A 27,364-nucleotide genomic window follows, 5' to 3' on the forward strand; every position below is an offset into this window, starting at 1 on the left:
CACACACACACACATCCCGGCAGGCACACACACACATCCCGGCAGGCACACACACACACACACACATCCCAGCAGGCACACACACACACATCCTGGCAGGCACACACACATGCACATACACATACCAGCACACCGGCACATGGTTCACTAGTTTTTTACCTGGGGGCAGAGATGGAAATCAGACCCTCACACTTCTGTTGGAAGCATTATACCAACTGAGATATTTCTCTCCAGTTCGTGGAATATTTTCTAAATCAGGTGGCACCCAACATCCACAAAGACAAATCCTCCTGTTCCAACATTTTAGTTAAAAGTCTAGACTCACATTTTGTTTTCAAATGTGAAGTGAAACAAACCAGCAAACACACCTTGTCTGTGAAGCAAAATCACAGAAGGAAGGAAGATCTCTCAGTTTAAATTTTAATTTTTATCATGTAATTTATATTTCTTATATATTCATGAATAGCTTATGCATCTCTTTTTCCTACCAGCCTTAGAATGTCTGCTGTATCAAGATGCTAAAACTTTTAAACTTTATTATGGGCACAAAAAAGAAAAATATGCCCCCACATTATAACTGTTCAGTTTTATGACATTTAACATATAGAAGTTTCCCTATAGTGAAGTCTATTATATATACACTAGAATAGAGTCTGCTGGTATTTTTCTTACATGAAAATGTAAGACATTGCTGGCTTCGGAGAAGGTCACTATTCACATGTGTCTTACATGGTGTAAGAAAATAGTTCATCCAAATTTATTTTGATGGATGACTCCATCAGTCTCTCCAGTGTCTCTTTACAAAGACACAACACCCCATGGTTTGGATGTTCTAGAAGCTAAGCTCGCTTGCCAGTGAGGCCCCGTGGAAAGGAGATACATCTTTAAGAGGTTACGCCTGGAATTTATGTAATTTTCGCAGGTCATTAAATAAAAGAATAATCCAGCCTCCTTGTGTTCTTTCTGATGCAGTTGCTTCCCTTTCTGCTTCTCCCTCCTGATGTAATGCAGCATCATGCTATTTTGACTCTATAGCTACCAGAATTTTGAATCCCAAACCTCTTTTCTTTATAAAGCAGCCATGTCTCTAGTAATCTGTTACAACAACCCAAGACAGACTTAGAGTGATGCACAAAACATAAGATGTTCAACTCAGAGAATCTTAGTATAGTCAGGCAGTTACATCACCATCACCACTACCTAATACCAAAATAGGTCATCACCCAAAGGAAACCCAGTGTCTACTGAATCACATGAAGATCCACTCTCCTAGGCAATCACAAAGCTACTTTTCTATTTTGGACATTTAATATCAACCAAATCATAGCACAGATGGGGCTTTTATGTGGCTTTTTTCACATAGCACAGTGGTTCTCAAACATCCTAATCCTGAACCCCTTTAATGTAGAACCTCACGTTGCGGTGACCCCAGCCATAAAACTATTTTCATTGCTACATCATAACTGAGATTTGGGGACTGTTATGAACTGTAATGTAAACACCTGTGTTTTCCAGTGGTCTTAGGTGACCCTGTGAAAGGACTCTCAAACTTGTTACATTTTCCTGCCATTTCTTTTGGATACAGCAAGCTTTTCCAGGGTTTGGTAGCTTTCTATTTCGTTAGCTCATAAGCAAGAGACCTCCAACTTTCCTAACCTCTCAGTTTTCCTGCTTGCTTATTCTATCCCACCAGTGGTTTTTGGTTTTCTGTTTTGCTGGTGATGGGATAGAGAGCAGGAGGGTTATTTTTTGGCTTTTGGGGGGTTGTTTTTGTATTTTAATTATTTGAGATATATTATTAGGTCAAGAGACAATTCTCATACCCTGTATATTCATAATTTAATATAAAATCAAACTTTAAAAATTAATGCCATAGCATTTACATCTTTGCAGTACCAACAAACTGAGACCTGGAGCTGCTGAGACAAGACTCCCCCACCCCAACCCTACCCCCAATTCTTTTTTTTTATTTGATATATTCTTTATTTACATTTCAAATGATTTCCCCTTTCCTGGATCCCCCCTTTCCGAAAGTCCCATAAGCCCTCTTCCCTCCCCCTGGTCCCCCATCCACCCCTTCCCACTTCCATGTTCTGGTATTGCTCTATACTGAGGCACTGAGCCTTTCCAGAACCAGGGGCCACTCCTTCCTTCTTCTTGGACATCATTTGATATGTGGATTGTGTCTTGGATATTCCAAGCTTCTGGGCTAATATCCACTTATCAGTGAGTGCATACCATGTGTGTTCTTTTGAGACTGGGTTACCTCACTTAGTATGATGTTCTCCAACTTCATCCATTTGTCTAAGAATTTCATGAATTCATTGTTTCTAATGGCAGAATAGTATTCCATTGTGTATATATACCACATTTTTTTGTATCCATTCCTCCATTGAGGGACACCTGGGTTCTTTCCAGATTCTGGCTATTATAAATAGGGCTGCTATGAACATAGTGGAGCATGTGTCCTTATTATATGCTGGGGAATCCTCTGGGTATATGCCCAGGAGTGGTATAGCAGGGTCCTCCGGAAATGTCGTGCCCAATTTTCTGAGGCACCTCCAGAACAACCCTGAGATTTCCCCTCACACCAGTCAGAATGGCTAAGATTAAAAACTCAGGAGACAGCAGGTGTTGGCGAGGATGTGGAAAAAGAGGAACACTCCTCCACTGCTGGTGGGGTTGCAAGCTGGTACAACCACTCTACCCCTCAGTTCTTATGGGAATAAAAACAGCATATGTTGAGTTCTGTGACTGAACTCATATTTCAGTCTCAAAATGGCTCCACGGGAGATGCTTTGTTGGAACGACCTGTATGGTACCAGTGTTTTTATTGCAGGGGTGAGTTGAAGAAAATGGATGCCATTGCCACATTTATCTTTGAATTTCATTCAAGCCTTTGCATCTCCCACTAAAGTCTGTGACTTTTCTACTCAAAACTCTTATTTCTCATCCAGAGACTAGCTAGATACTTTGACTTCCGGAGGGACAATGACAGACCTCAACTGACGAGAATCTAACCGTGAAAAGATCTGAGAGCAAAGAACTCCAGGCAAATGGTGAAAGCCAGGCTTGTGAAGCAGAGGGAGGGTGGCAAGCTGAGGGCTAAAGCTGCCTGGATCCAGTCCACAAGCAAGGGGCAGGGGTTGATTCCAGATCCCCACAGTCCAGCTCAGTCTTGAGGAGCACAGTGTTCTGCTGTACAAGAATCAAATGCCACAGATATTTTATATCGTTTTAAATATTTTTTATTTACTATGTATGTGTCCGTGCATGTGTGTTCAGGCATGCATGCATGTGTGTGCATGCTTGTGTGTATGTGTGATGTGAGTGCAGGTCTCAGTGCAAGAATGGCGGTCAGACGACAAGTTTCTAGAGGTGAGCTCCTTTTCCACTTCATCCACCTTGCTGAGGCTGGGTCTCTTGTCTCAGCCATGCGACTCTGTAGGCCAGCAAGCCTGTGAGATTCCTGGTAATGTCTGCCTCCCATATTGCCGTAAGAGCATGGAGATTACGCTCATAGACCACTGCATCTGGCTTTTATGTAGGCTCCAGGATCTAACTCGGGTTCTCCAACACAGTGGCTAGCACTCATCCCCGGTGCCATCTCACTGGCCCACTTACAGGAGACTCTAAAGCAGATGTTGCCATGATCTTCCATGATGAGCCGAAGCCTCCTCTAGCTAGGAGGTTAGCCTTTTGACTTAATGGTGTATATTCTAACTCTGTGGCCAAATCCAAGATCCCACAGTCAGAGGAGCCCCACGCTACAAAAAGACAGTTCATAAGCACTAACCTTTGAGTGGGCTCGATGGGAGCACGAACTCACCTCAGGTCATCCCACAGCCCACAGGCTGGTGCGAGAGACTGAAGCTGTCAGCATCACCAGGGAAGACTGCAGGTCCACAGGAAGACACACCTCACTGCATTCAAACACCATGAGAAAGCCTGGTGATCAAAGTCAGCAGTGTCCCTGGAGAGGAACTAGCTAGGAAGCAACTCCCTCCCAACAGCCTACAGACTCCACTCTCAGAGTGCTTCCAGAATGCACACTGAAAAGTGCTTTCTGAAAGGACTTTTGAAGCTGAAGAGATGGCTCAGTGGTTAAGAGCACCCACTACTCTTCCCGAGGACCCTGATTCATTTCCTAGCACCCAAATAGCAGCTCTCAACTCTGTAATTCCCAGTTTCAGGGGATTTGACGCCCTCTTCTGACCTTGCCAGTCAAGCATGTGGAATGTGGTATTATGTATGTATATATATATGCAAACATGCAAAAATAAAATAAAATAAAAACAAGGACTTCCAACACTAAACACGGTGCCAGAATCTACTAAAATGACCCACACCCCCTTAAAGGTTTGCCATAGCCTCTGGCCCTGCAGGGAGCTGCTGCTGCTTTTGTACAGCTGTCACCAGAGCCCTTCTGTCATACCAGCTCCCCAGGTGAGCTGATTAAAATTGCCCAAGTACACTATCTCAGAGAGACCTACCCAGAAATGTCCTGGAGGGTTCACAGTCCCAGTTTGTCGTGCAGAGCCAACTGCTGTCCAACTGGGGAGGTTGGCACCGGTGGAGGTGTGTTTAATCCTAGCCATAGCATCCGCATCCCTGCTGCTGCACCTTCCTGGAATGAGGAAGCTAAGAGGGAAACAGCCTCGGGCTCTTGTGTCCTTGGCTTCTGTTCTAGACGTAAACACAGTCAGACCATCCTAAGAGGAGATGCAGAGACACAAAGGAAGCAGACGCCATTGCCCAGTGGGTACTCAGGGTTCTGTGCACCTCAAAAAATCGGACTGCCTATAATTTCACAGTCCTGTTTGAGTAGCTACATGTTCGATCATGGTCTGTATATTTCAACAATTTACTACAGGCAAAACGAAACATCATGGATAAGGAAAAAGCATTTACTTTGAACAATGTAACAAAAATCATCTCAACTATTCACCAGAAACAGGAAGTGAGGTCTAAGCCTGTTGACTTGGGTATGGAATCAAAGGCTTTAGAAACTTCCCAACTGAATGCAGAGCACTTGTATATGTGAGTGGTAGGACAAATTCTAGTGCAAACTCTGCTATGTTAAATCCAAAGACACTCACAAAAGGGGTGAGCAAACCACAGCTCCACAGAGAGGCAAGACCTCCACGGCTCTTCAGACAGCCGCTTGGAAGCTCAGCCTCTCACCGCCAGCTTAAATGTGAGCGGCCGATGACATGATGACACGCTGTTGCAACACATCCAGCAAAGTCAGGAAAGGAGGGAGGCAGCCTTTGCTTCCTCTCCACCTCCTCCCCAAGGAAGGTGCTGCTGGGAAGAGCTAAGGCAGCTGGAGAGCCAGGCATTGCCAGCAGCGCGCATGGCGGGCGGGCGCACAGGGGCGGTGATGAGAGCCGGGTGGTAGCTGGCTGATTGCTACAGACCATCTGGAAGAGGAAATTTACCGCCCTTAGCTAGAACAGGATCTGTTTTCCTTTGGAGTCATTATATGGTACCTTTTACTGTAGGGCAAACGATTGTTTAAATAAAATCAGGAAAGCAACTCTATGGCTAAATGGATGAGAAAGAAATGAGGTAAAGTCACTTCTGCTATAATGTCTAAGATTGGGACCAATTTCACGCATTGTTTTTTTAAGAGACATGCAGATACTTTCTAATATTCTGAGAAAGTGATGGTAGAGGCTGTGGAGAAGCAAGACAATGGAGGGCATTGGGAAGGAGAGTTGACTCGCTAAGGGAAGCAGGCCTACCTCCCCATCTTCCCCCTCAAGTTCAACACCAGCACAACGTCCAGTCCAGAAGGAACATTGTCCTGTTTGGATCGTCCCAGAGCCTAATGGGCCACTTACTGTACAGGCTGGTTTTGTGTGTCAACTTGACACAAGCTGGAGTTATCACAGAGAAAGGAACCTCCCTTGAGGAAATGCCTCCCTGAGATCCAGCTGTAAGACATTTTCTCAATTACTGATCAAGGAGGGAGGGCCCATTGTGGGTGGGGCCATCCCTGGGCTGGTGGTCCTGGGTTCTATAAGAAAGCAAGCTGAACAAGCCAGGAGAAGCAAGCCAGTAAGTAACATCCCTCCATGGCCTCTGCATCAGCCCCTGCCTCCAAGTTCCTGCCCTGTGTGAGTTCCTGTCCTGACTTCCTTTGGTGATGACCAACAATGTGGAAGTGTAAGATGAATAAACCCTTTCCTCCCAACTAGCATTTTGGTCATGATGTCTTGTGCAGGAATAGAAACCCTGCTAGGACAGTCATCCCACAGCTCTTACCTCCTAGCTTGTCTTGTGCATCCCCATGAATTGAACACTTAAAAACCAGGAAAACAAGTCAAGAGATTTTATTGATCTGGCATTAGCTTGTGACTGTTTTCCCAATTAGAGAATACGAATGGAGTTTCAACATTCATTGTTAAAAATCTGTGCTCCTCTGTTGGGAGCAAGACCAAGCCAGGGCTTTCTCAGAGGCCCTGGTGAAGGGACAAAATGAATGGTGATTCTGTGTCCTTGCTGAGGGGCAGATCTGGCAAGGTCCAGTCTAGGACTGGGGACAGGGCCTTGATGGAGTTGAGGTTTAGGGTCCTGGGAACCCGACTTTCTTCCATGAAGGGCTGTATCTGGGGTATGCTGTGTTTGCCAATATTGCTTGACTTACTCTCTGCTGACCTTGGCCCATTATCCCCTTACAAACAGTATGTAAGGTGCTGTACTTCTTAATAAACGTGCTTGGCATAAGTCATCAACTTATGCAAATCCTCCTGGTCCTATATTTTGCTTTTGTCTTCTTTAATTTCTCATCCTTGGTTCTCCCCCTCAATACTTCACCTCTTGGAACCATTTTCATGAAAGTTTGGGTCACTTCTCCACCATCCATATTTGACCCAATCAGTGTACAGACCTAGATATTCATAAAAATCATGGGCACACTTACTTAGTTACTCAGTAAACTGAGTCTCAGGGCATAGAGCTCTTGTAGAGAGAAAGAGGAGGTTCTTTGGAGGAGGTACAGACTGGTGCACCAATGTGAAACACTGTCTCTCTACTGCCTCCTTTGATGCTTAATAGCAATAATATTCAAAGATGACTTTGGTTCATTCTATTCCCTCTCCTTCACCATTCTTTAAAATAAAAATAGATGGTCAATTTTGATGCGAAAATATGAGTTACTACACTGAGGCCCACTGTGGCCCTTCCTCCAGATGCTGATGGCTAAGGAGGGGGCTCTGGCCCTGGTGAGGAACGACTCTAGTGAATGCGGCTAAAAGAGCCCCATGCCAACCAGCTCCATCTTTGCCTTATGAATGGTCCAGGCCTTCCCAGGGATGCTCTCCTCCTTCTACTCCTCTTCCTCCACACCTTCCATCTTTAGTTTTCTCCTCTTTTCTCATCTTTGAGATAAAGTTTCACTGTGTAGTTCAGGCTGGCCTCAAAATTGTAATTACTCTGCCCCAGCCTCCTGTTAGAACTGCAGACATGAGCAGTTATGCCCAGTCCCTTCCTTTCTAAGCATGAGGCCAACATCTTTTCCAAGGGCTACAGTTTCACTAACAGAAAATATATAACTCTGGTGGCTTGAACGAGAAATGCACACACACACACACACACACACACAGCCATGCTCGTGTATTTGAACACTTGCTCCCCAGTGGGTGGCAATATTTGGAGGTCATAGGACCTTCAGGAGACACGCCTGGCTGAAGCAGGCTCATCACTGGAGGCAGGCTTTGAGGGTTTATAATCTCACTCTACTTCCTGTTTTCTCTCAGCTTCCTGCTCGCGTATGAAAACGTGATCGATCAGCTTCCTGCCTTGTCTTCCCTGCTGTAAGGATTCTATCCCTCTTGGACTGTGAACTAGAACAAAGCATTTCTTCCCCAGGTTGTTTTCTGTTGATGTTTTGTGACCGCGACAGAAAATTAACCAATACAAGACCCTTTCCCCTTAAGCCTTCATCTTTCTGACAGTAAGTCCCCATGTGGCCGACCCTTCCCAGATTTGGCCTTGGAAGGTCCTCTGAGTAAGAAGGGTGGTGAGGGAGAGGGCTCACACTGGATAAGGCTATGTAAGCATCTCAGGCAATGGTGAAGGTCTAAAGGTCTCCAAGCTCTAGAATGCCCAGACAAACACATTTCCTGGGAGATTGGCAAGCATGACAAACCTTTGCATGGTCCTTAGATGTGCCTTGTAAGGGAACTGTGGGAGTGAGAGGAGGATATGGGAAAATATAAAGGAGGCTCCGTTCAAGCATTGTATGGCCATCACATAAGAATGTGCCTTCCTGGAATAAAGGAGTCCGCCTCTTTTGTAAAAGCCATGCGGTGAACGAATGAAAGAGGTTTTGTTCCATCCCTGCATTTTACCCACAGTTAGCCAAACAGATTTTGATTGTTTTGAAAAACTGAGATTTATCTGCTGATAATGAAAGACAGATCTAGAAATAGTTAGAATCCCAGGACTTCAATTGAAACTAAAAAAAGAACAGTCAGTTGTTTTTTATCATCTAAGGGCCTTGGGCTCTCTTTAAAACTATCCAGAGTACATTCGCATAAAGCATTAACAAGCGGAGCAAAGGAAGGGTGAAGAGAGAGTGTGCAGGGCTGGAGGGAGTGCTTCCTGTTCTCCATTTAATATCTGGGTAGGAACATTCTTGGAAATGATCACAAAAGCAGAAATTCTGGCTTAACTCTGAATAGACTGTGGCCATTCCTTTCATGTTACCCCTGGCCCGCTGGCTGTGGCAGTGGCTGTGGCAGTGTAGATATAACTGTTGCTCAGAAAACAAGATTCCCGACAATTTGCTCCATTCTGCTCCAAAGGCATTCCGAGGCTTTCAAAGTGGGGCTGAACATGCATAGAAACCTTCCCCCTCGCAGCTGCGTCTCGTTCAATTTTGCCAAATTTTCTTAATGAAGATTTGAGATTTTGTGCTAGGTTTCCCCTTCTGCTTAAAGCTCAAGTGACACTCTGAATCTTTTAGACATATGGGAGTCTTCAAAACCTCAGACAAAGGCCCTCCACGCTTTATGAACAAACCTTGTTTTTGTTGTTGTTGTTGTTGTTTTTGTTTTTTTATATGTGGCCTTGGTACTAGTTATGTGGTTGTCTTATCCGATCTAGCGGGCTCACTTTGGTTGAAGGGCATACAGAGTATATAAGTAAGCTCAGGTCCTAATCACTGATAAAATATCACACGAGCTTCTGTGGTTTTTCTATGTCAGCTGTCATGTCACATACTTTTCTTCTATTAAATTTAGGCAGTGGGGGAGGAGGCTGCTTGTGACATGCTATTCAACTTCCCTTAAAGGATGTTAAACCCATAGAAAAGATTTTCCCTCCAAAGACCAGTGGAAATATCAAGTGCTTTTCAAATTTGATAGTCACTGCTTAAAAAACACAAAAGCAAAAAAAAAAAAAAAAAAATTGGTCTGGAGAGAGTGCTCAGCAGTTAAGAGCACTGACTGTTCTTCCAGAGGTCCTGAGTCCAAACCCCAGCAACCACATGGTGGCTCACAACCATCTGTAATGAGATCTGATGCCCTCTTCTGTGTGTCTGAAGACAGCTACAGTGTACTTATATATAATAAATAAATAACATTTTTTTAAAAATAGCTTTACACAAATACTAAATGAAAAACAAACACATGTATATGCACAATTAATTGCCGTTATTTCAGTGTGTGTTCACAGTTCATCACAGATGGGCCCTCAGCAGACCAAGGGAACGGCAGCAACATCCCAGGAGGGATCCCAGCCAGATCCCTGTGACCTGGGACACAGGGCTCCTCCAGGGCCCTGCCAATGGAGTAAAGTAGTGGTACAGAATCCAAAGTGTGTCCAGGTCAGAGTTGTCAGGCTCACACTAGAGTGGTCAAGGAGATCCAGGGAGCCCCGTTCAAACCTTCAATGTTTAAAAGCAAAGCAACCACAGGGAAAGGAACTGCGGAAGAACAGTGTGTGCTGATGTGAGAAAGGGTGACCTTTCTCCAGGTGTAAGCACCATGGACACTGAGTCTGAATCACCCAGGTAACAGCTCGGATCACCTGGAAACTGAGCTCAAAGCACATCAGCTCACACACACACACACACACACACACACACACCCCGTGCGCGTATGAGCCCAGCAGCTCTCACTTCTCAGGCTGGTAGTGAGAGAATGAATGTGATTCTACGTGAGGGAGAAGACTCAACCTCAGCTGTGGCTGTGGCTGTGACTGAGGCTGTGGCTGTGGCTGCTCAATGCCTTGTGGAAGTTGTGAGTGGTGACTGAGAACAAGAAGGCTGAGGAGGAACAGAAAAGGCATCACCCCTAAATAAAGGTGTGGGAAAAGAGACAGAAGCCCTAGATGCCTCACCGAAGGCCAGTTTCAGAAGGAGGAGAGGATGGAGTAGGGGAGAGTCGGGCAGCGAGATGCCTTGGAAGGGGTGTGTCTTAGGGTCTCTACTGCTGCAATGAAGCACCAGGACCACAGGCAGAGGAAGAAAAGGCTTTTGGGGCTTACACTTCTACACTGTAGTCATCTCTGAAAGAAGTCAGGACAGGAACTCACGCAGGGCAGCAACTTGGAGGCAGGCGCTGATGCAGACCATGGAGGGGTGCTGCTTCCTGCCTTGCTCCCCATGGCTTGCTCAGACTGCTTTCTTATAGAACCCAGGACCACTAGCCCAGGGATGGCCCCACCCACAATGGGCTGGGCCCTCTCCCATCAATCACTAAGAAAATGCCTTACAGCCAGATCTTAATGGTGAACTCTAGATGCTGTCAAGCTGACATAAGACCAGCCAACATAGGGTGTCCCTTAAGAAAACATTTGTCCCAAGAGATGCTACCCAAAGTTCTCCTGTCTACTTAAGGAGGGACAGAAAGACATACAGGCCATGTGTCTGCAGCAGGCGATTTTGTGACACGTCTGTTCATAGCTCCCGATGGGAACCAATTTAAATATAAATTGGTTATAAATTAAATATAAATAAAGTTCCTGATCCCAACTGTGTGAACAGTAGTTCTGCTTGATAGGCTGACCAAAAATAGTGCTATAAACAGCAGCTTCATATATGCTGCCTTTGAGTGGGAGCTTTCTTCCCATTATCTGAGCTCTGTAAGATGTATTGAGAAAACTTATTACTGTGGAAAATGAAGGGTGCTGAGATTGGGTGGGGGAAGCCTCTTGGTGATAAGTTGTCACACTCTGTCCTTCCACTGGGTGGGGGAGCCTCAAGTTCTTTCAACGTGGGGTTGAGTCTGATGCTGTATAAATGCTGCCACTCAAAAAAAAAAAAACTTTAAAAAAATTTCTTTAAAAAAAAAACTAATAAAGGCAAAAATTTCTTTAAAAAAATAAATAAATGCTGCCACTCCACCGCCACTGATGTAATTCTTGCGTTCACTGGCCACTTCACTGTCGCTATTAACACTGTCCATATTCATTTGTGTTACAAGTTGTACAAGGGGATTGCTTCTGGATATTTAACTCCTCGCTGTGTTTGAAGGCTGTATTTGATTTTCATAAATTGTTCTTGGAGGCCCAATTAACATCCCTCCTCTATCTTGGGTCTTGACCGTCTTCGCCCCAGCTAACTGGGGCATCTCCCACTCCCTGCTAGCCTGCCTCCGGTTCTTTCAACATTAGGATTGTGAGGCTCTTCTGCTCCTAGGCCTGTGGCGGGTGCCATCAGAGCTTTGCAGGAAGCCTGGACACATAGTCACCTGGTAGTGCCATGGCATCAACAAGTCTCCCAAACCCCAGTCCTAAATTCTAACCACAGTTAGAGGCTGGAATGTTAAGTCCAGAGCCTGATTATAATTCATCTTGGTCCATCTTTAGCACCTTCCTTGACCACATCTGTGTGGGACCTAACATCCTAAAAGAAGAAAAAACAAGAACAAAAACAACACACACACACACACACACACACACACGAAAACCCCAACAACCCTCGGAATAAATTCAAAACCAACAAAAGATAAAACAACTGCAACAAAAACCCACCTAGTTTTCCAGTAATCAAAGGGCCAAGTGCACCAACAGACAGCATCTAACATGTATGACAGAGCTCTCCCATCTTTCTATAACCCGCCTACCTCATGCATCCACCAATGTATTTGAAAAGTACCTTGATTTATGGCTTTCTCTGTTCTCTTACTATAAGAAGCTCATAAAATTGCTACCTCATTGACACATGGGATTTGGGGTAAGTAAACCCATGCTCCTGGGCCATGGTCACTTGTGTTTGGCTCCAGAATGAACTATTTCTTGTCCCTTGGAGGTGAGAGCTGTGCTTTTACAGAATCTCCTCCTGAAGTCCTCACAGAGCCACATCTCCCATCTTGGCTGGCATCACCCCGTTTTTCCAGTGTTCAGGGCCAAACTCCGGATGCCACACTCTGGTAGGTCATTATGGTTTTTTTCTGGGCATGCATGGAAGTAGGGGGCTGCACAGTTATTACTTCTTGGCTAGATTTTAGCCACGGGCTCCGATCTTCCAGCTCTGCCCTTGTCCATGTGCCTAAGTCCAACCAGGCACCCAGGACTACCTTTCCTAACTACTACCAGCTCATTACACTGACTTGATGAAAACAAATGGCTCCTTGCTGCAGGGTAAAAGTTCTTAAAATGGTTCTGTTGTAAGACCGTGTCTTCTGCTCCACTGTGAGACTCTTCCACAGGGTTTTTATAGTCTGGCTTTTCTTTACTTTCCAAAAAAGGCACTAACCAGCTTTGCTCTAGACTGACATTTGTAAAGTGCTCAGATCCAGATCAACTTTCAAGATAAAAGTAAAATATCTTCTTTCTGAGCACACTTCTGATTTATTTCCTGTCCACTGTGACAAAGACGATGTCTTTCTCACAAGAACAGAGAGGTTTCCGTGGCATCCACTGTGGAGCATCCAGGCTCTGGGTTTGCGCTTACTTGGCTATGACAGACCTCCTGGGGATGCAGCATCTGCCGGCCCCTGTGTCACCCGCTGGATGGAGGGCAGAGGGGAGTGGTCCTGTAAACAAGTAGCATGGTTTTCCTCCTCAGTCTGGAGTCTCCTGTGGTCTGACAGAATCCATGCAACGCTGCAAGCTACATTTTCGGGCTGACAAGGAGGCCTGAGCTCTTCAAAGGTCAGTACTGTGTCCACTCTGTGACAGTGAATGCTCCACCTGGGTGTGTCAGCACTTAGGTTAATCTGCTGGGATGCTAAAGAGATACACAAAGGTAAAGGAGTTCACAACCCCTCTCAGGACAAATGATCCATCCCTCTTCTCTCTTTGTGCCCAGGGCTCAGCCCAGAGCATCGCTTTACAAAGGGCCTTCACACCTGCCTAGGGTTGGGAGGAGAAAAAGGCCTCACCAAGAAGCCAAGGCCACACCGCAACAATGAAGGGCCAGCAGGATGGATGCTGTGCCCTGCTTTCACATGTAGACCAAGCAGAAGACTGCAATCCCATCACGTGTCATTTATTTAAATAACAATTCAATTGCGCACTGTAGGTAAACTGGTTACAGCAATAGGAAAATAGAGAATTCTGAAAACAATCTGGCAACTTAAATATATATTTAATAACACAGAGCCTCTGTATGGGACAAAGGAAAGAAAAGGAAAACACTAACTTTCAAATTGATTTATTTCCACTTAAAAATACAATTTTTAATATGACATCTGTTTTCAAAACTGTCTCAATAGTAAAAATAGAAACTGGAACTGTTGTCTTCATGTTGAAAATTAAATCTTTATCTGCACTCACACATCACAGGTGATCACATTAACAAAATTAGCACATTAAAAGTCACAGGGAACACAATGTTTACATCAAAAACATTACATTTGCACTTTTCTTTTTCCTTCTTGACTGATGGAAAGCTTTCTAGCTGGTCTCTTTCCTCTCCTCTCCAGGACCTGAACCTAATCCACTCAGTAGCGGACAGATGTTCTAAGCTTTCCTCTGTAAAACTGACTGCTGAAGACGAACTAACAGAGGCCTCGCTCAAGTCAGTGAGGCGAGGAAACGGAGGCAGGGAAACACTGCCACATCTGACCAGCACGGCCCTGAATCCTAACATCAGACCGGAGCTGCAATGAGTCAACTGGCAACTCCAAACTGGTTCACAAATGCCTTCGTTTTGCTAAATCCAAAATAAGTGAAAAGCAAATATTATCACAAGAGTCACTAATGACAGAAGACAGGTTTATGATTTGTATTTTGAGGCAAAAGAAAAAAATTTGTTTTTCTCCTCAAAAGACAAACATCTACAAAGTAAATTTGCTTTGGAAAATAAGCTGTGCAATAAAATAATATATCTCAATTATTAAATATATATATTTGCCTTTGTAAATAACTTGCATCAAAAAATTGAGCATTCTATGAACATCTGAAATAAATATTTTAAAATAGTAATCTATAAAGAGACAGCTGACACTCACTCAGGTGTTCCGATGCCAACAGTAAACAAAAGGGGAAAGTGATGGAAGCGGTGAGGACCTGGCTCTGGAATTCCCAGGCAGTGACAGAGCACAACACTGTAAGTACTTTTCTGTAGAGCACGAGCCGGTGAGACGCACTCTAAGTCTCGGGCAATCTGGACCCAACAGAACCCAAAGCCTGAGACTTAAAATGTTTACCATCATCTCTCTCTTTTGCGTAAGTTACTTCCTTAAAAATAAATCTCTTGGGCTGTGTGCTCAGTGGCCCAGTGCTTACCTGGCACTGGTGCCAGTAACCCTGGTGTAGGAACAAGGGTGGGCAAGGGAAGAGCTGTACCGACAACACTTAACTGCCTACTGTGTGGGGAAATTACTTCAGGAAAAACGGGAATTTATGAAAACTATTTATACTCATTTACTAGCTCCAAAACTGGCCTGTCTGGGTATCCTGCTCCATTAAGATAAGACTGAAGTAAATGTGTGTATGCGTAATCCCTCAAGTGGAATGGTCCATGCCTTCAAACTCAGAATAAGCAATTCCTTCCTAAACAAATGTAAGTAATATTCCTTAATATGTTCAGTTATTCAGATACTCTGACCAGTTACGTTCCACTGAAAGCAATTTTTGTTATTTTCTTTTGGTACACAAACTACGGAGACTTAATTCAAAGTCCTTAAATTTTTTTTAAATAAGAAAAGTTAATGTGCAACAAAATTAAATGCACTAAATGTCCCCTAAATGTATCCTCTGAATTATACACTAAGAGCTGCTGGGCTAAGGTGCACTGTGCACTTACTGTCAGTGAGTTTGATATTAACACACCTTGACTTTTCCTATTCAATATTCAACCTGGGGCTGACGACGTGGCTCAAGCGTAGAGCTCTTACAAGACCTACACCAGCCCTCGGTGGTCCATTTCTAGCACCACAAAAAAAAAAAAAATAAAATAAAATAAAATTCACCCTGTACGCATGTGCAGACATTCTTTATTATTTAAACACAGTGAGGCAGCTGCTTTGATCTTTGAGTGCAAGTCCTGCTGCAGCGATACTGTGCTGAACCTGTCTCCATACACAGTGCAATTAGAAGGGAACAGCTGGGCCGTTCTCTGAGGCTAAGTCTACGCATCCTTCTGCATGGTTCAGGCTGAGAACCTGCTCAGCCATCTCAATACATGGAAGAGCTCTTCTTGCTGCTCTCTCCTGCAGCAACGAGGTTTTATAAACGGACGGGCGTGGATTTAAATTGTCCCCCATGTGAAAGGCTGTCCAGATCAGAGAGAACCACCCAATGTGAAGTCTGCCTTCCATGATGATAAGGTCTGATGTGCCTTTTACCTTATATTTCAAAAGTTCAGCATTCTAAAATCCCAAGAGCCAACAGCAAATGTACAGTATGCCAGAAGAGCGAGCAGGGGGTGGGGCTGGGCCATCTGACACTAAAGGGAATACGTGGACAGTCGGGCTGCGAGGAAGAAAGCAACTTGGAGAAGTGCTTTCACTCCTAAGGGTCATGAAGGACTATCCAATACAGGTTATGTTATATTACTTACCAAGGCCAGTCTATTGATACATTAGAGCTACCACTGCTCCTAATCAAGAGATGCTTAAGGAGTTTAAAACTTGTACTATGTATATCACTTAGGTACACACACTCAAAATATTCACAACAGGCAGCTGGAAGGCATAAACTATTTAAATTTAGTTAGGTCACCTTTTACATGTTACGCCCTAAGTGGATAAATTGTGCCTAACAACCTTTAAGTGGTATACTGGGCTAGCTAAGAGGGTCAATGTTAGCATTTCGATAATGCAAAAGTCTGGCAAAAGGGTCACTGGATTTTTCAGAAATTGTCTTACTCATAAAATCTACAAATATCTCTACAACCCCAACAGCTGTGACATGCAAAGATAGTTTCTAAAATGAGACTAAGCTAGTAATCTTAAAAATAAGGACTTTAGATGGCAAACAAGAAGTTCACAGAGGCATGAGGTGGGTAAGACCAATGGTCAAACAAGCCACGGAGCTATGTCATCTGCTGAGTGCAAAGGATGAAAAAAGAAAGCCACTGAGAGATACTTGAAACAAGATGGTGCGAGAGGAACAGGTAGTCACAGCAGACAGCAGGTAAATGCCAGAATGCCAGGGGGCAAGAACCCAGGAAGTGTTTACAGACTGCTGCAGGCAAGAAGGTTCTCTGGCCATGGCCACTTTAAGAGGGTAGCAGCCACAGATGACAAGAGACAGAGAACAGAAGACCCAACACGCTCAAAGTCTGAAAAGAACAACACAATTCTCTAAGATCCATTCCAGACCTGATAAATAAAGATTTCAATGACTTCATTATAGTTAATGCATTCCAACTGAACGGACCAGAACTGGCAAGTCAGGAATACAAGGCTGGCAGACCAGTGGTTAAAAGAAAATTAAACAGGAAAAACAAAATGTCGAGAAATGTAACCAGAATTATTCCAGAATTAATTCTTCCCTTGATCATAAAGATTTTTTCAATTATTTTTACTGACCAGGGAGCGGGGCTCTACTAACAAGGATCTACCCAGAACAGACAGCACAGGACAGATGACCAGACCACAACAAATATAACAGCAGCTGCTGTGAGTGCCCATCACAGCAGACTGACAGACAGGGAACATGCTCTTCTATTGGAAGAGGGGGTACCTGCTTTTTACCTTTCAAGACCTCAGATATTAGACCCTGATCAAAGCACTGTAGAATGAGCTGACCTCCAATTCAATTAGCCCAGACAGACACACAGACCAGGGAGGGATGGCAGCCGCTCAGAACTGCTGAGTTCACTCCTTTCCCAAGGAGCTGGTGGGATTACTGGATTGCTGTAATGGCTGCAGACTGTCCTTCCTTCCCACCCAGGAATCTGAAATGTATCTCCCTTAGCTCCTACCTATTTGACTCCTCCTGTCCTCAGAACAGGCGGAAAGCCAGTTCACTGTCTGCAGTGTAACGTGGAAACAACTCCTGAATGCAGCAGAGCGAGTGGTCAGTTGGTGGATTCCAACTGGGAGTTGGTGTAGTTATCCGTCCACTAACTCTCCAGCAGAAATGAGGAACCTTCCCAAGGCTCTGAAATACATTCCTGACATTTACAAAGCACCAATCAGAATGCGGCCTTTGCTGTGGCTACAGAAAGTGCAATCAGACATACTGGAAACGCAGCCTCCTCCCCGTGGCCTCAGAAAGATGATTAGATAATCTTTCTCTTAGTCCGATTAGTCTCTTAGGTGCTTGTTCTCCACAAAACATCCTAAATCATAGATCAGTTTTTAAAAGGTGACTCTTACAAACATCCTAAGAAAATGGTGCCAGTGCAGTCTCTGGAACATGACAGAAAATGACAAAGTTCTGTGGTATTAATTCTACTGCAGCATTTATAAAGTCACTGGACAGATGGTCCACACTGCTGACAGAGAGAATCTGAGTAACAAAAACAAAAGAAAACCACAAAAGAAAATATAATAGTACAGGTAAATTTGTTTGATAATGTAAAAGTAGTCATTTAAAAGATATTTATCTGCCCTTCTGTGTATACGTGTTTCTCTGTGAATCATGCCATGTGTGTTGGGCGTCTACAGAGGTCAGAGCTTCTGGAATTACAGACAATTGAGAGCAGTCTGACATGGGTGCTAGGAAGCAAACACTGCTCCTCTGGAAAAGCAGAGAAAGTATCCTTAACTGCTGGGCCACCCTCCAGTCCCTAAAATAGTCATTTTTAGCTAATTTTTTTTTCATTTTATATCAGAATGGGAATTTACAGACCATGAGCTTTGATAGTTTCTCACAAAATAAGGATATTCTTTTGGTTTGGTTGGTTTCGGTTTTGAATAAATAGACCAGGCTGGCCTCAAACTCAGAGATCTGCCTGCCCCTGCCTCCCAAATGCTAGAATTAACAGTGTGTACCACCACACTCCACCACATTCTTTAATAGTATGAATACATTGTGTTTTTAAAATGTTATCAAAGCTCTTCTAAAGAATTTATAAACTTTTCTTCCAAGATATATATAATTATTAAATATATTTCTACAGCTTATGACAATTTATTTCCCCTTCTATCTGTAGCTAGATGTGTGATTCATATTAATGAGATATAATGATATCTGCTTCTGTGTTATCTGAAGGGATGGTCCTCTGACTCAAAATGTATTAATCACCTTCCTCAAAAAATTACTTCCTCAGTGTTGATCTAGAAATGGCACCTTAAGTAACACGACACTAGAGTCGGCTGAGCATGGGGAACAGCAGTGGGGGACAGGACAGCAGGAGCAACTCTACAGTCTGGGCCACTGTCTGAGCTAAGTGGTAAGTAAGTAAATAAACGGAAAGGTCCTGAATGCTCTGATGCATCTCATTGTAGAGCAGAGACCAAAGACTCAGCGGACACTAGAGGGACCGTAATCCATGCACCAGGCCATAGTACCTACCATCTCACTTGTAACTTTCCCAGCGTACAGGAAGCTACCAAATGCACCATCTCCTGAGGCCTCGGGCAGGGAGGGCTAGTGGGAGGGGTTTGCCACTCCCACTAGAAACCCAAGTCTTAGAAAGGGTAAGTTATTTGCATTATGTTGTTAACTATTAACCAACAGAGAGAGACAGCAAACTACAAACTTGGGGCTCTGTCTAGGAAAGGTAGAGCCATCTACCGTCTAGATGAGTTCCTGGTCTTGGAAATAATAGAAATGAGACAAAAACCCAGGTTCATGGAGTCATTAACTGGGTTTTGTCACTGGATGGAATCTGGCCCTCAGCTGTAACACGTACTGTTAACAGGACGTTGATTGGGAGGAGAGGGAGGAGTTGGAAAAAAACTATATTCTAGTGAGAAGGGTTTGGATTAATGCTAAACATTGTTGAAAATGTCTAATACACAGACTCACAGTTATAAAATTCAAAGGGAACTTTAAAGACACCTGTTCTTTTTCTATTTCACAAAATGAGGAAGTTCTTTCTTATTCACAAATGGTGATTGACAGTTGTGGGGACTCCAGAAAAGCATCTGCTCATGCTCAGATTCTGTTTCCTACTCAGCGAACCAAAATGCAGCCCAGATATTTAAAAGGAACCATGAGTATTGGGGCAGCAGCATCATGACTATTAAAAAAAAATCACTGATATTTTAGGTATCATTTAAAGCCACAGGCATTTTTCCTTCCTATAAGAAGGAAACGTAAGGGAAGCCTGTGTTCCAGGCTTCAGTGCTACAGTTAGGGAGTTAGTTCTAAGATACAGCTTTCTCCTCCCTTAGATACATAAGAAATGTCTCTATGATTGAATGCTATTATTGGCTTTGCTATGAGCACATTCAAATACAGTATAGTTTCTGAAAAATACCACACCTTCAACCAATGAAAGGACTGTAAATCCCAACTTACATCTGTAACATCTTGCTGAGGTATGAGTCCCTTCTGCAAAGGAATACTTTACCCTCCACATCCCTCTTCCAGAATCTCCAGAAACCCACTGTTATATTATTATAGATGTGATATTTATTTACTCTCTGAGATTTAAACAGCAGTAAAATATCTCTGAAGTTTAAAGGACAAGCCAATCTAAAAATGGCTCAGCTGATAAAGCCATTTGCTATTTGAACAATATTAATTTTTACATTAAAAAAATAAATAATCTAACTAGGCTTTATTGTTCCTGCTAGTCTTTTAAAAGACTTCACCCCCCTCAATTGAAATTCTTCTTAAAGGCAGAGTATAAGAATTTCTATGTAGTATTGAATGTCATTCCATAGGGGAAAATATGTAGACTGTACGCCACTCTGGTGACAGGAAGTGCCTGACAACAGGATTTCTGTTTCTTATTTGAAGGATCATGGTTCCACCTTGACAGGACTGATCTCCGTAGCCAGAGTCCGTGTTAACCGGGGGAGAAGATTCCATCCTGTGTGTTCCAGTCAGTCTGAGGAAGGTTTCTTCCAGAGATGAAGAGCTGCTTGAATTCTGAAGTGTAGTCTGGACTCCAGCGAGTAATCTTTGTAGTTGTTTCTGAAGACAATGAGTGATAAAATTGTACAGTCAGCATTTATTCTGCCCAGCAGGGCGCCACCTCCCTTCCTCTGCCTCCCTCTGATCGCCTGCTATTTTCTAACTCTAACATGCATCGGTGGACTCTTTCTGTGGGCCAAGTGAACAGTGAGTCTGCATTCCTGGCTTCCCCGTGATGATTTAAGAGGTCATACTTTGAGCAGAACATTCTAACCGCCAGACCACAGCTATAGCGATCATGAGGGCATGGCATATTTTGTTAAGTATTGCTACATAGCTCAACTTCCATATTTAAGAGGAAAACATTAAGGCAGGTTCATATAACATAATAATTATGAACAACCCAACCCATTATTCAACAGAATAAACATACCTGGAAACCCACACGGTTATCCCAACAAAGACAGCGGGGTTTCCCCATGATCCCAAAACCATTTATTCCAGTTCTCATGTAAGGTCTCAGTGATTTCATCACTAATGAGTCAATTAGACCAGTGTCAGAGGGGCGAAGACGGCTCAGGGTGGTACACAATGAGAGGCGAGGGAGGGAACAGTAGGAGAGAACGTGCCGGGCACACAGAGACTCGGCTCAATCCCCAGAAACATGAACGAAAATCCAAAGATTACTTGAAAAATCTGACTGTGGTGGTTTGAATGAAAATGGTCCCCATGGGCCCAAAGGGAGAGCCACTCTTAGGAGGTGTGGCCTGTGGAGGAAGTGTGTCACTGGGAGGTTTCCAAATGCTCAAGCCAAGCCCAGTGTCTCTCTTCCTGCTGCCTTGCGGATCAGGATATAGAAGTCTCAAGACACTTCTCCAGTATCATGTCTGCCTGGTGCCACCATGCCTCCTGCCACAAACCTCTGAAAACAGTCAGCGATCCCCAGTTAAATGTTTTCCTTTGTAAGTCACTTCACAGCAATGGAAACCCTAACTAAGACACGGACTTAAGACATTCATGACTTCTCCTCACTAGAATTGTTAGCAACTGGCAAGGTAGCCAGGGCAGCATCGATCTGGGTTTCCTGGTTTCACATACTGCCTTGGCAGGCAGGCAGCTGAGGCCTCCTCTGAAGCAGTGTTTCTTTCTATTCCTCACTCCCTTGCCTTCTTTTTTTTTTTTTTAACACTTTCTTGGTAAGTTTGATGAGTGTGATATATTCTGGTAGTCACAGATTAAAATAAACCTGTTACTAAGATTTATCAAAGAATAACTGAATATTTTCTCAGTGTCTGGCTAGACCCTGGCCACTCTGAAAAGCCCATCCTCAACTGAGCGTGCTTATGTCTGCCTGGGTTAGTGGTGGCATTGCCAGCTTTTTGACTAGAGAGCTGTCTTTGTGAGCTGACTGTGTTCCAACAGTGACAGTCTGAGGCAGCAGTGTTCACCACGCCACGCCCACAGCTTCACCTGAGGATGTACAGATGTCACAGCCGAAACAGCAGTGATCTTTCAGACCTAGCATGGTACCTGTGAAAGGGGCTTCTTCCTGCATTGTCCGTTTCTCCTGTAAGAAGCACCTGGTGGTACCCCATCCCTAAGCCATCTTCCTCCAAATGCCAGTCTGTTCATAGCTAGCATCCCTAGGCCCTTCTGGTAGCTGAGCCTGTTGCTCTGTCTACCTGTCAGGGTCACACGTGACTTCTATAGTTCCAGTCTTATGCTGTTTGGCAGCTGCACCCACTGGCACCCATTCTTACGATTTCCAAAAGTTTGCCATCTCACATTTGAATGTTCTTAGCTGATGACCTCTTGTCACTTTGTAGCCCAGGCTGGCCTCACGCTTGTGGCAATGTTCCTACTGCCTGGGATTAGAATAGGGATTATGCGTGTGTGTGTGTATGTGTGTGTGTGTGTGTGTGTGTGTGAGCTACTACACCCAACTGACCTAGAGTTTGCATGGCATTCTTTCTCCACTACCCCAACTGTTCCAAAAGGACTACGGGGCTTTGTCTTGCTGAAAGTGGGCCATGACCACAAGTCTGAGTCACTATCTAGCAGAAATGACAAAAGACCTGTCATAGAAGGAAAGAAATGAATGCAGGGAAAGAGTGTCACGTCATCAGAAGTTCTTCAGAAATGGCAGCTATGACTTACATGACAATATTTGTTGGTCAGAAAACTATGACCCAAAGACCAGCCTGAACACACCCATTCTTCCCTTCCCTTCCACATTACAGGGACATACAATATATCAAGTGCTGTCAATGGACACCTTATAAAGCCAATGCCCATTCACAGAACAAAATACCTACTGCTTGGTCATCTGAAGAACAGTGTGCTGACTCCTGATACAGACAAGAAGGAGCTGACACTGGTCGGCTAGCTAGGTGCACACAATCACATCTCCAGGCAGCCACAGAGCAATGGGCTACGGCAGGAAACAGCACGATTCCAGCACAGGCCACAGCCTACATTAGCAAAAGGAACCACGCTGACCCTGCCTTAGCTCACTGGCTTTAAGGAATACAGAGTCACTGCTGCTGTTGCAACAGCAGTGATGCCTCACACTTCAACAGGACAAGTTACCTTCAGTACTCACCTTGCAGTCTCTAGGACCTTTATGGCCTTGTCAATTTCCCCTTGGCTTTTATACAAAAATGCCAACTCAAATAGAGTGAATGGCACCAGATAGTGGTCATACTTCAGCAGCTTTTCACTAAAAGAGCAAATGAAAACTCAATTAAGTCTTAAAAGACACAAAAAGTTCACCTGAAACACACATCATTCTTCATTCCCAGACCACATCGAGACTACGAGACTCTCATGAGAGGAAGGCTGCTGCCTCACAGTTACAATGCTTAACAACATATGGGATGAAGTACGCATTCATACACTAATCTGTTCCTTAGGGTAAGGCCAGCACTGGTACAGCACGACCTCTCAGCAGATCAACACACACAGACCTTCACCAAGATGAACCCAGAGTCAACAAGATCAACTTCATGAGTGTGTGATTATAAATCTAGGAATAAGGAAGTTGCACTGGTTTTGTGTTTGACTAAGCATCAGTTTCCTTCCTACTTAAGTCTTAGAAGTCTTCAAAATGTCAGTGACTAGGTAGCTAGAAGTCTTATTCCAGCATCATTATAAAAACTAGATGCTCAGGAAAAAGCTTGAGTAACAAACTGCGTTTTAAATGTAGATCAAACTGTTTCTGTAGCTCTAACTATAATAGATTTTTCACTGTTGGTGACAGATAGATGCATAAAAACATACTCATTATCCAAAGTACAAAATGCAATCTGATGTCCTACAGTTTCCTTTATGAACGGCTACTCTGTTTGCTGACTTGTCTAGTCCCAGGCTATAACCAAAACTACTCTCAGATGCCGAAGAGAAGTAAGAGTGAGACAGTTGTGTGGAAGCAGACGTGGGGTCTGTAGAGACCTGGGACTTTGTGTCTCGGTGGCCATGCAGGAGGTGAAGCCCTAAACCCATGGAAATCAGGGGGCTGGAGCTTAACCTTGGAATACAGGGTCCATCCTTTGGAGAAAGGGCAGATTAGAAGAAACTCACTTGCTGGCAAGGGACAAGACAGAGATGACTTTTTGCCTGTCATCCTGACTCGAAGAAAAAAACAAAATACATCTCTTTGGAAATTAACAACCAAGAGGGCAGTCCTCACAGAAACTTGTATTTCAAATGTACATTGCTCTAGAGATCCAAGACTGTGGAGCAATGGTATAACGTGAGAGCGGCCTGGGCAGACGCCGAGGGAAGCGGTGTGGGGGGTCCCTTCTTCAGCCTAACCCCACTCAAGGTGATTTCACAATTGTAAAACACACAGGTAAATTATTCCTTGGGAGATTCAACTAAATGAAGCAAGCGGCTCACATAGCCACTGTGGTGGCCTGCCCTTGAGCATTATGAAAATGCTAATAAACCAGAACTGCACATACACTTCTTTGGTCTGTTCACCAAATTACCTTATTAGGGAACTAGATATTGTGTCCTGCATTCTCATAAATTCTGTCCTGAGGAAGGAGTCCAAGTGGCTGTTAATGGAAAGGCACGTGATACGGGAAAGAGGCAGCAAGTGGCACATTGGATGGCCTCCATCGTCTTGGCTTGCAGTCTTTTCAAAAATACTGAGCCCATGTTTAAAAACCAGGAGATCTGACATTAGATGCAGCTTCCAGATTCTTTATGAGAAATAGTAGAGAGCCCTGCTACTGGGCCACACTGCACAGTGAGGAGTTACAGCTGGTAGGGAGCACAGTGGCTACAAGGAGCCACACTGCACAGTGAGGAGTTACAGCCATTAGGGAGCACAGTGGCTACAAGGAGCCACACTGCACAGTGAGGAGTTACAGCTGGTAGGGAGCACAGTGGCTACAAGGAGCCACACTGCACAGTGAGGAGTTACAGCTGGTAGGGAGCACAGTGGCTACAAGGAGCCACACTGCACAGTGAGGAGTTACAGCTGGTAGGGAGCACAGTGGCTACAAGGAGCCACACTGCACAGTGAGGAGTTACAGCCATTAGGGAGCACAGTGGCTACCAGTTTATTGACAGGCATTCATTCCCCACCCCAACTCTCTGAAAAGTATCAGAACCGTGCTGTCATTGCTTTTAAAAATAGATCACCATACACAGAAGAAATACCCTTTGAGGAAAGACAAGGAGTTGTATTTATCAACTTTCTTCCCTGTCAAATTACCATGCGGGGACACTCACCTCTAGGTAATGCTGTCTCTGTCATCTGGTGAGAAAGAATATGTGCTGAAAAATGAATGCAATATGTGCACACCCCACACACACCGAGAGAAGAAAGGATAGAGACCAAGAGACTTTGAGAGGCTCAGCAGTTCACTGCCAGTGCTGAGCGACTGTCAGCCGGGTATACGTTTACATTTTGTGGTCATCTTTAAACACTGAACAGAAATACCTAAAGCCATATTCCAAGCAAACTGTAGCTGTGTTCATGAGGATAAAGGCTTGGCGCATCCCTCTGTCCACAGATTCCCCGGAAGCCACAATCCGTCCTCAGGCGGGCTCTTACCTTTCCACAACATGGTTGAAGCACAGCTCAGCTTGCAAGGGCCGCTGTAAGTTCTTGAGGCAGCATCCCTTCAGGAGTTTCACCAAGCATTCATCATCCACAGAGTAGTCAGTGAAGTCTTAAAACAAGAAGCATAAACAAAAGGGGGGGAAGCCCATTGTTTTCGGGGTGTCTGGGATGGATGCTGGAGCCCATGCGAGGCAGGTACTCTGGGCTGCCCTCCTCCTCCAGCCCGAGAACATTTTCAAAGAAATCCGAACTGAGAGGAAAACCAGCTGATGTGAGGTTCTAGGGGGACCATTCAAAACCATGTTCATTAACTCACGACACAGTGGACACACTTGTGAGAAGGCCGCTGAACTCACGCATTCGCCAGCATTTATTATGTGAGCTCACAGGCAGATTTTTCAGGTGGTCATTCTGAATTTTGTGGCCTTAGCTAAGACAGGAAATCTGAACTCTAAATAAAGAATGAGCTTCATTAATTCTCTCAGAGGTAGAGGAGGAGGAACCAGGCTGTCTGCTCCTGTTGTTTTGGCTTCTAAATCTGCTGGCGCCGGTGCAGGAGAGGAGAGCACTTCCATATGGAAAAGCAGATGGCCTCCCACCCGTTCAAAATGCAGGAAGCAGAAACCTCTCTTCCAGATCATTATGTTTACAACCTATCAGTTCTCCCAGGTTATGTTCTTTTGGGGGGAAATTATGCTGTGAAATGGTTCTGAAACACAGGAAAGGCACTCAAAGTCCCCTTGACTTCCTGTGCTCCCAGAGAATATCCAGGGGCTCCTTCCCCTGCTGGGCCCGGGCGTCTGCAGTGGCGTCTGCAGCTCGGTTTGGGCGGTACTGAGCAGTGTGAGCCGCATGGCATGGTGCGGTGGCTATGTGACAAAGGTACCATGCCACGTGCTCCATGCATGAAGGCTTTCCTGCTTTTTTCTTTGCAAGTGACATGTGAAGAAGCGTTTCCAAGACAGACTGCTAATTTACACATCTCAGGCTGTGACAACAGTGTGCAGGGGTGGCAAAGGGAAATGACTAGATGCTGAAAGTCCCCAGATTCAAAGTCTCATGCTTTGGGGTCAAGCCTCAGGCCTCACCAGTGACAACTGTCAAGTAGATATCTATAGAAAACGCACAGATATCAACACCTCTAGCCTTTCCCTACGGCCGCCCAGCCCCAGCCCAGGCTCCTCTCAGAGATGTCTGAGATGCAGGTCAGTCAGCCTTCAGCCCAAAGTCTTCAGACACACACCAGACACTGGATTTTAGTGTCACTGCTGCGTATATCGTATTGAACTTTGAGAAGCAGTTTTCTGACCATTTGTGTTGTGACAACATCTGCTTGCTCAATGAATGATGGTTTTTGAGGTGCCACAGACAACTACCGTTGAAAAACCAGTAAAGTCACTCTGTGGGGATCTTAAGTTAGCCATTCAACAGAAGGGTTCACATTCCACATCCTACACAAACCTCAGAGGCAAAGCCGCAGTTTCCTGTGACCACAGGACACTGTCTGTCACACCCCTGTCATGATGCAAAGTCTCATGAAAGAGGAAGATTTCAATAGTTTCCATCTTCAATTGGAACTTAAAAAAAAAAAATCACTGCCACAAGGCAGTGTGTCTCTGCGGGTGAGGGCGAGTGGCACTAAGCACGATGACCTGGGTTTGATCCCAAGGACCCACATAGTGGAAGAAAAGTACCAGTGCCACAAAATGTCCTCTTACACACACACACACACACACAGAGAGAGAGAGAGAGAGAGAGAGAGAGAGAGAGAATAAGACTGTTTGAAAAATGTTTTTTTTTTCTTTTTAAATCATGGTAACGGCGCCCAAGCGTGTGTGCAGAACAGTGAGGCTGCCAGTGTCCTAACTGTGGGAAGGCCAAGAAAGAAGAAAACTTGAAAACTACAAAAAT

General features: G+C 44.4%; 1 protein-coding gene across 1 annotated transcript in view; it reads right to left on the bottom strand.

Annotated features, from left to right (window-relative positions):
• Positions 1–13,593: 13,593 nt before the first annotated feature.
• Positions 13,594–27,364, bottom strand: part of Ttc39b (tetratricopeptide repeat domain 39B) — a 105,198-nt gene continuing 91,427 nt past the window's right edge. Inside the window, exons 18-20 of the mRNA XM_052176690.1 lie at positions 25,445–25,562; positions 22,982–23,098; positions 13,594–20,439 (exon numbers count right to left, since the gene is read on the bottom strand). Coding sequence (XP_052032650.1) covers positions 20,349–20,439; positions 22,982–23,098; positions 25,445–25,562 — 326 coding nt within the window. The 3' untranslated portion in view covers positions 13,594–20,348. The remainder of the gene's footprint in view (positions 20,440–22,981; positions 23,099–25,444; positions 25,563–27,364) is intronic.

Source organism: Apodemus sylvaticus, chromosome 3 (assembly GCF_947179515.1).
Source record: "Apodemus sylvaticus chromosome 3, mApoSyl1.1, whole genome shotgun sequence".
Lineage (NCBI taxonomy): Eukaryota > Metazoa > Chordata > Mammalia > Rodentia > Muridae > Apodemus > Apodemus sylvaticus.